The following is a 9334-nucleotide window of genomic DNA, read 5'->3' as shown; positions in this document are numbered from 1 at the left end:
AAAGTTTTATCCTTTGCCAAAGGCGTGCCTCTTGATGAGTCTCTGAGGTTAGTTTTGGGTGCTGACGATGTATCTTGAGTAGGTTCCTTTCTCTTCTTTCTTTTTCACTTACTCTTTTCAGTTGAATGAAATCTGTTTGTCAGTCATGTTTGACTCAGTGGAGGCACGTTTAAGTTCATTTAAATTAACTGGAATTACCTGTGCATTCAACAGTTTGAATACACAGCTTGGTATAAAGCAAATATAAAGACGGCACACCCGTGTCTACTTCAATATTTTGATCAGGTGATGAATACCAGCTTCTGGTTTCACCAATTTATATAATAGCCCAGTATCAAATAAAAGACAAATGCTATCAGTGGTGACATTGCTTAACTGAATAGTGTTGGGAAGTGATACAATGTTTCACAGACAATAAAATAGTACAAATAGTTTCTGGTGTTAGACATAGTCTTTGTGTTTTATTTGTGTTTTTTGGGGTTCACATATGAACTACATTTTAACATTTAATAATTTTTCACTTTGGCCTTTAAGCATGCTAAATCTTTGAATCAAATTTAAGATTAACATAAGATTTAGCCTTCCACACATACTGTTCTCTTTGAGGGTATAATGCAACTTTTTTTTTGTTTGTTTGTTTTACTATAAATAACGTCCTGGCCCCCGGAACAAAATTTCCCTTTTAAACACTAAGGCCCGGTTTCATAGACAGGGCTTAGCCTAAGCCAGGATTAGGCCATAGTTCAATTAAGACATTTAAGTACTTTTTATAAACGTGCCTTAGAAAAAAAAAAACATTACTGGTGTGCATCTTGAGACAAAACAAAGGCACTGATATATTTTAAGATCAGTCAGTGCAAGTTTCCTTCAGTTGAAACAGCTCAGACTTACATTTTAGTCTAGGACTAGGCTTAAGCCATGTCTGTGAAACCAGGGGTAATAGTATTACTATATTACCTCAACAAATACTTTGGCATAAGATACTTTTGTTAAAAATTTATGTGCAAAATAGACACATAGTGAGCCAATTCACAATCTTAGATGAAAAGTATTTCATTCAATTTTTAAGTGGTTTGCCCTAAATCTTATGTTAATCTTAAATTTGATTAAAAGATTTAGCATGCTTAAAGGCCAAAGTGAAAAATTATAAAATGTTAAAATGTAGTTCATATGTGAACTGCAAAAAACAAAAATTCCCTTCTGAACACTAATAGTATTACTATATTAACTCAACAAATACTTTGGCATAAGAATTTTGTTGAAATTTATGTTCAAAATAGACACATAGTGAGACAAGTCACAATCTTAGATAAAAAGTATTTAATTCAATTTAAAGTTGTTTGCCCAAGTACTTTTCTTTTCACACAAATTGTTACTCCAGATTTAAGTAAGATTTTTTCTTTTTCTTTTATTGTACTACTCCTTAAGGAGAAAACAAAACAAAACAAAACAAAACAAAACTCCATATTTTCCTTAAGTGGAAATTTCTTTGTATCTGAATTAAAAAAAAATTTTCTCGACCTGATGAGGATCAGCAGATATTTATATTTGGAAAGTTCTGATGTATTTCACCGCGGTGAAAAAGGTTTAAAAAAAAATTCCCACAACTGAGAAAGGCGTGCTTGCTTTCTGTACCTCATCACAATGACATCCTGTGGGCCTCTAAACATACAGAAAACAATTGTTGACATGAAGGGAAGTTCTAGTTGAACACTTCTTGTTTTACATGAAGTTCCTCTATTTTACCTATATATCTGAATGAAGAACAGACACTGTTCTCTTCTGTCCTGTACACTATGGAGAAGCATTTTGTTTTCTACGTGTTATGTTACACTATTCTGTTTCAATTTTTACCACATAATGAAGCAACACCATGGGCTAGGAGACGGTGTCAACAGGTATATTTTATAGTAGTTTATTTTTCATTTTTTTAAACATTATGTACAAAAGTGAGCTATGAATTAAGGTATATTTAAACTTTTTTCCAGATAGCTGATGATAGCTATGATTGTAGTGATATGGACCTACAAGTCATTCCAGATGAGATACCAACTTCGGTCAAAAATTTTAAATTTAGCTTCAACTATCTTCCTTCCCTATACAACTTCACTTTTCACAGGTTAATGAGCTTGATTTTTTTAGACCTGACAAGGTGAGCAAAACAACTTGTATTTCAAGATGAATTGTGTAAAATTGTGCATCAGACAATCTAATGTTTATTCTTCTCAAATCTAACCCTATAATTCACAGATGTGGCATCACGTTCATGTATGAAGACGTTTTTAAAAATCAGTCTGACTTGGCGGTCCTTATCCTAATTGGAAACCCACTTGTGTTCATCGCAGAAAGAGCTTTTTCTGGACCTCTAGCGCTGAAATATCTAAGCCTTGCTCAGTCAAAGATCCAAAGCCTGTCAGACATCCCAACAGATAATCTTGCATATTTGGAGGTTCTAGACCTTGGGGGAAGTGAAATTCGCTCATTAGATGGACTAAGCAGTTACCACTGTCAAAACTTGCGCAGCCTGCAGTTAGACATGAACTCTATTGACCGGATAAGTGTGGAAGATTTAGTACCACTCCAAAATGTGCATGGGATAAGCATCAGCTTCAAAGGAAACGATTTTGTCTATATAGAACCAGGTGCGTTTAAGTCACTGAACTTGAGTAGTCTTGATTTAAGTGGCTGCCTTAGCAAGATGAACATCTCGTCCCTACTGAAAGGGCTTGAAGGCCTCAAAACCAACAGACTGAACCTGGGAATGTATGAAACCAATCCAACGGTGCACATACCATCAGCAGCACTACAATCTTTTTGCAAGATCTTTGTTACTGACCTGGATTTTCAGCTTCAGCATTTCTTAGACCTAAATAATTCCACCTTTTTTTGCCTTGATGCATTGAAAAAGCTTGATCTTACTAGAGCCCACCTGGATTCATTGCAATTAACCATGACTGGCCTATCCACATTGTCCCATCTGGTGCTAGACGAGAACCGCTTTAAAGATGTCTGCCACATCAACACCAGAAACTTTCCCTTGCTTACGCACTTGTCCGTAAGCGCGAATTCAAAGCAACTACATTTTAGCAGTAAATGCTTGAAGAGTCTCAGAGTCCTAGAGGAGCTGGATCTCAGTCTTAGTTTAGTAAATCCCACAGGACCTTGTTGTAATGACCAGCTGTTTGGTCTGAGTGAACTAAAGCTCCTCAATCTCAGCTATGGCTCACAAATGTTCTTGAGTTCACAACCTTTCAATGCAACTCCACAATTGGAGCACTTGGACTTCAGCCATTCAAACTACACACTGAATGACAGCTCACCGTTTAGTAATCTACAGAATCTCAAAACTCTAAATCTTTCCTGGTCAAATACCAGTCTGACAAACGTAAACATCTTCAAAGGCTTGAAGAACTTGCAACTCCTTAATTTGAAGGGGAACACCGTTCAAGGAGGGGTTCTTAACCAGATAGAGCTCTTTAAATACGTCCCTCTTTTGGAAACCCTCGTTCTATCTTCATGCAAAATAACTGCTTTTGAAGAGAACTTGTTTAAAGGTCTCACATATCTCAGGCAAGTAGACCTGAGTGAAAACAAATTGGTCAAACTGAGCACATCTGGATTTTACTCCCTGGATTTTCTCCAACTTAACTTTGCCAGTAATGCCATTGCGATAGTGGGCGTTGGAAGTGTTAAGGATCTGGGCAAAGACAGTACTGTTGATCTGAGCTACAATCCCCTGGTATGCAACTGTAGCAACTTTGAGTTTATCAAATGGGTTAAAAAAAATAAAATCAAAGTAAAACACTTAATGGAGACCATTTGTAATGCCACAGGAACAAGGATTATCGACGCAGATCTGCAGTGTGAATTTCCTGTAGGTGTAGTCGCATTTGTTATAATTCTAGTTGCAATTGTAATTGCATTTGGCATTTTCTGTCTTGTCAGAAGCATTAGAAAATATTCAAGCTATTCGCAACTGTAAATTAAGAGTTAGTTTGGTCTCCCTCCAAATCCAGACTACATAAATGTATAAAATGAATATTTTCTTTAAGTTGGAGATCAAATTTGGTTAGAATATGTAAAAAAACTGGAAAACAAAAATATTATCAATCAACAATGTCGAAAAAGTTATTCAAAAATGTACTAAAATCTTGTTCTTCTTAGTTTTTAAAAGGTCTGTATATAGTAAAAATACAATAAAATGCAACAAAAAGTCATTTTGACATGCCTTTTTATTTTCAGTATTATACAACTTTAGAAGTATAAATATTTGTATAGTATACAACATCTATGACATCCATAGAGCTTTCTGTGGGTGACGTACAAAACTCAAAACCACATCTCTTATTGCACAGATCCTAAAAGACAATGATAAGCAGAGTCATCTACATAAACACGGTTTTCACACATAGAGAGAGGAAAGAAATTTCCAGAAAACAAGCAAGAACGTACTGAACTGGAAAGACAACAAACAATTAGGCTACCACACCAACGGTCTTCAACAGCAAGTGTCCGCTAGGAGAAACTCACACACGCGCACACACACGCACACGCACACGCACACACAATCAATCATAGAATAACTGCTTGTGACGTAGCACATTAATTTGGCAAATAACACAAATGTACAAAATATACATCCATGAAGTAGTTGTAAACAAACATTTAATGTGCTTCTTTAAGGATTTAAACATTAATTGTCAGAAAAGGGAAGAGCGAAAGGGAAGAAGGAAAAGAAAACACCAACAACATAAATGTCTGGGGTTAATTCATGGCAATACTATTGATAATCGAGAACAGACAATGCATATGTCCTATAAAACATTCACATGTTATCGTTAAAGTTTCTATTTTGTTTGCTTAGAATCTCTTCCCCAAAGTCCCAATAAGCATTGTGTTTTTAATCTTAAGGTGCCTTGTATGTATCACTTCAGACCTCCTAAACTACATTTGTAAAGTCTATAATGAACAGAAACTTCAGTCTGCTAATACACTCTGAAATCTCTGGATTCTCTTTACATGGTGCATTCTGTTGTTTAGTTACTTATGCACATTTGTGTTTAGCTCAGATATATGCCGTTTATATAAAACATTAAATTGCAAATACTTCAACGTCGTACTGTAATATAACCTAGATGTTTCACAATATAAGTATACTGAAACTGGCCAAGATACACAGTCACTTTACTTTAAGTTGGTACGTGATGTATACATACCAGCAAAGCTACAGCAAGTTTTAAAGTTAAGACCAAATATCAAAAGACACAATGATTCATCCTCTTCTCTCTTCTGATGCTAACCTTCAGTGGTCACTATGCAACTGCCTAAAGGTCAAATCAAGCACAACTAATGGCAAATATGCTTTTTTTAACATTTGGCCACAACCTTTAAAAAATTGAAAGAGAGCTTTGAAAGGTCTCCAAAGGTAGAAAGTGCAGGAAATGCGCTTAGCAGTCCTATTGCGTGACTAGAGATGTTAATAGCACAAATGCATTTAGTAAAGTATTACACAATCCCCATTTATAAGTGTTGTACTTTGCATATGAATATGTAAGAAACATGAATATGACTGGACATGAAGAACGAACATGCAGTGAAACTCCTGACATTTACCATAAGCCCTGACATACCAAAATTGTTGCTAAAGCACATTTGATTATCCCTGTATGAGCCCTTTTAACAAAACCAGGGGAAATGCATCATGCTCATGTATGCCAAATGGTAGCCCTACCTAAAAGCTTGACATTTTTCTTTTTTGAAAAACAGATTGTATATAATCTACATAGTAGCAAACCTTAACCACGGGGCAATCCTTAAGTCTCTGAAACTTGCCTTTTATATAATGTGCTACATTTGCCTTGTCCCTGTTTTTACGTAAATGCATGATTTCCTTGTTAGCGGCATCAAGTATGATGAACATTCGGAGAGCAACTCTGCTGCATCACTTTAAATACATATCTGAAAATGCATGTGGTTAACCCCTACATACGTTAGTGAAACTTCAAGTACACTTCATTTCAGAGTGAGACTATCATATTTCTGCTAGCTTAGACTCTATATCAGCGCAGATAACATCACCAGGAGACTAACATTAAGTACAGTATACAAACATATGACATAGCAAAATATATACATATAAAACATACAACACTCATTTTCAACCGACCCCTCGGTACAATTAATGCTGCTCTATTTACAATATATTGCATAAAAATTAATCCTTAGAAATGTATGTGAAAGGAATGTGAATTTCACGATGACCTGCTAAGAACAGCAAGTCATATTTCCCCAAAAAACTCTAAGGCCCCTTCCACTACGATTCCAGAACCATAAGATGATTCCAATATAAAATAGTTCCAGGTGAGAAGCACAGGACAAAGTGCTTTCCCTCTGTGCACCACTACCCAAAACAAAACTTTGCTGATAAGGTCAAAAAAGAAAAAAAGAGAAAGAAATACAATAAGTGAAAAAAATAAAATAAAATAAGCAATCTGTTCTGCTTGCAGTGTAAGCCACATTAATAGCACCAATGCTACATATATTTTTCTAGTGGTTTTTAAATACATCAAAAAAACAGTATAATACATGATAACGCTAGCCTGAATAAGCATGAAGCTTTTTTTTTCCTTTTTTTTTTTTTTAAACACAGTCAGTTAACATGCACCTTCAGCTCTAAATTTGAGGTGCTTTTTGTTTGGTACAATAACACTCAACCAGGATTGGCACATTTCATTTATCCTTAAAAAAGGCATCTACACTCCGTCTCCCCAATTATTGCACACGCCACTCGTTACATCACACCGCAACACAATACAATGACTAATTTTGGCGCTTTTGCAAGATCTAAAACAAGACCACAAATCAGCAGCAAAACAAGTCAACATTCAGCCTACACTTTTTTTGACATAATATTAACAGAGCATTATAGATCACAACACAAACAAACAAATTCATCTCTGGTTTCTTATGAAAACCCAAAGTAACAGCTTCACCGGTCCTCAGATAGGAAGGCTTCATGATATTACATATAGACAAAAATTATGTTTACATCCTCATAGTCTTTTTAAAATTCAACACGCTTGGCAACTACAATACAGTACAATACATCACTTTTTACAAGTTAACCCACGTGGCGTATCCTTTGTTTGTTTAGAACGGACTGAATCTTTTTCAATAGTAGTATTATCCTTTGCCAAAGGCGTGCCTCTTGACGAGTCTTTGCGGTTAGTTTTAGGTGCTGACGATGTATCTTGAGTAGGTTCCTTTTTCTTCTTTTCCACTTGCTCTTTTCGGTTAGATGAAATTTGTTTGTCAGTCACCTTTGAGTCACTGGAGGCATGTTTAGGGTCAGAACTGGATGTAGTAGTAGTAGTTGTCCCTATGGGATCACTTGTGCTGGAGCCCTTGAGAGACTCTGATCTTGGAACATCAATTTTGGACTTTACTTGTTCCTTTGAGGAAGGCCCAGGTAATTCAACTGCAGCAGCGCTGCCCTTACCAGGAGGAAGCCCACTAGACACATGGATTTTAACAGCTGGTACAGGCAACACCGGCACTGAGCCACCTTGAGAACCAGTGCGGGTCTCTTTATGAGGCTGAGATTTAGGTGCAGACAAGACTGACTCTCTTAGCTCCTTTGGTTTAACTATGTTGTCTTTGAGCTGTGCTATGTTTTCCTGCTTTCCCTTATCTTCAGCTGCCTTCCCAATGGACTGCGTAACAAGTGGAGAGTCAACTCTAGGCTTGTTTTTGGAGCTCAAAGGGGTTTGTTTTAGTATAGCGCTACCAGACGGTTGCGTCTGTTTTATTGCAGTCTGTGCTGGACTTTTCTCTGTCATGTCCATAATTTGCTTATTAGGCTTCTCAGTGTCAACAACACTCTTGATTTTCTGCTTTTCTTCAGTTTTAACTGCAGACTGCACATGCACAGTGTCTTTTGTTGAAGTGTCACAACTTCTAGTCTTTGGTGGGCTTGCACCTGTGTCCTTTGATGTGATATTCATGTTTACTTGGCTTCTGAAGATGGCTTCCTGCTTTTCACAGTTTTCTGAAACTTCAGCTTTGACTGAAGGGTTAGGGTTAGAGGCACAAGTAATCTTTTCACTCACACTGCATTTGAAGTCCTTTTTAAGGGCCTTTTTATCTCCTGAGTCCATTTTGTCTCCACATGCTGGCAAGGTTTTAAGTTCCTTCACCATTAAATTGGAATGGCTACTTGCCTCCACTGCATTTATTTTGTCTACTTGTTGATTTTTGTTTAAACTCTGCTGAGACTGATGGGTTTGGGATTCTCTGCTACCACTTGATGCACTGGAATTTTGTGTTCTGTCTGAGATTTGTTTAGAGAGTTGAACTGAAATACTTGCCGTCTGTCCATTTGCCAAGCCAACAAAGCCTGAAATTTTGGCACAATTCTGATCAGACTGTGAAGGTTGGATAGTGGTTGTTTTTACTTCAGCCAACCCAGAAGGTTGTGGGGTGGTGCTAGTAATGGACTGGGATTTTGAATCAGTAGCAGGTATGTCCTTCAATGGGGCAGCAATGGCAGATGGAATGGTTTTACTTTGAAGAGTAAACGATGAGCTTTTAATAACAGGGGTCTCAGGTGCATCTGCTGGTGCTGAGACAGAAGACACAATAGCTGTTGTGACTGAGGAAGCTAAAGATAGGCTCTGCGGGATGGGTGCTGTTTCTTTGATGGATATCTCTGGTTTAGCGTGCCCTGAGGTTGGCGTACCATCAGTTCTGTCTCCCAGTGCAGACTCTACGTTTTTATCCAAACTTTTTACTTTGCTAGTTGTTTTGCTGTCCTTCAAATCTTGAAGATGCTCTGAATTGATGTCAAGAAGGTCTTTGGAGCCAACAGTCCTATCCTTCCTATCAATCACAGTCTTTGTTGTAGCCAAAGTTGGGCTTGATGTCGCACCTGCATTGTCCATAACATCTTCTGATGAATGGATCTGCTTTATCTCTACAGTGCTCTTTGTATCGGCTGGTTTGTCTTTATTTATGCCATCTTTAGTTGTGGACATTGTTGAACTGCGTGAACTAGCTGGTGTCTCACTCAGCCTACTATTATTTTTGCCAGAATTTGCTTCTGAGATTTGCTGAACAGAGTTGAGTGGAACAAGAACAGCAGAAGACCCTGGGAATTCCTCAGGTTGATTTGTTTTACTAAGGACCGGCTGTATCTGCTGAGTTTCATTTTTGTTTGGAGATGTAGGCATTGCGGAACTGCATGAACTAACTGGTGTCTCACTCAGCCTACTATTATTTTTGCCAGAATTTGCTTCTTGGATTTGCTGGACAGAGTTGAGTTGAGCAAGAACAGCAG

At 37.3% G+C, this 9334-nt stretch overlaps 2 protein-coding genes across 2 annotated transcripts in view; one reads left to right on the top strand and one right to left on the bottom strand.

Annotated features, from left to right (window-relative positions):
* Positions 1–1796: 1796 nt before the first annotated feature.
* cd180 (CD180 molecule) lies at positions 1797–4211 on the top strand. The gene is made up of 3 exons (XM_073839534.1): positions 1797–1898; positions 1989–2152; positions 2251–4211. The coding sequence occupies exons 1-3, from the start codon at positions 1797–1799 to the stop codon at positions 3980–3982; spliced, it is 1998 nt and encodes a 665-aa protein (XP_073695635.1). The 3' UTR covers positions 3983–4211.
* A 3-nt stretch (positions 4212–4214) lies between these two features.
* mast4 (microtubule associated serine/threonine kinase family member 4) overlaps positions 4215–9334 on the bottom strand; it is a 180977-nt gene continuing 175857 nt past the window's right edge. The window contains exon 30 of the mRNA XM_073839533.1: positions 4215–9107. Within this exon, the coding sequence (XP_073695634.1) occupies positions 7107–9107 (2001 nt within the window). The 3' untranslated portion in view covers positions 4215–7106. The remainder of the gene's footprint in view (positions 9108–9334) is intronic.

Source organism: Garra rufa, chromosome 5, assembly GCF_049309525.1.
Source record: "Garra rufa chromosome 5, GarRuf1.0, whole genome shotgun sequence".
Lineage (NCBI taxonomy): Eukaryota > Metazoa > Chordata > Actinopteri > Cypriniformes > Cyprinidae > Garra > Garra rufa.
This window is presented reverse-complemented; position numbering and strand designations above follow the sequence as displayed.

Bases quoted from the DNA above. Each gene is read 5' to 3' on its own strand.
- cd180 (XM_073839534.1), top strand. From the start codon at position 1,797: ATGGAGAAGCATTTTGTTTTCTACGTGTTATGTTACACTATTCTGTTT. The intron at 1,899-1,988 runs GTATATTTTATA...ACTTTTTTCCAG, and splicing joins CTAGGAGACGGTGTCAACAG to ATAGCTGATGATAGCTATGA. The intron at 2,153-2,250 runs GTGAGCAAAACA...TATAATTCACAG, and splicing joins ATTTTTTTAGACCTGACAAG to ATGTGGCATCACGTTCATGT.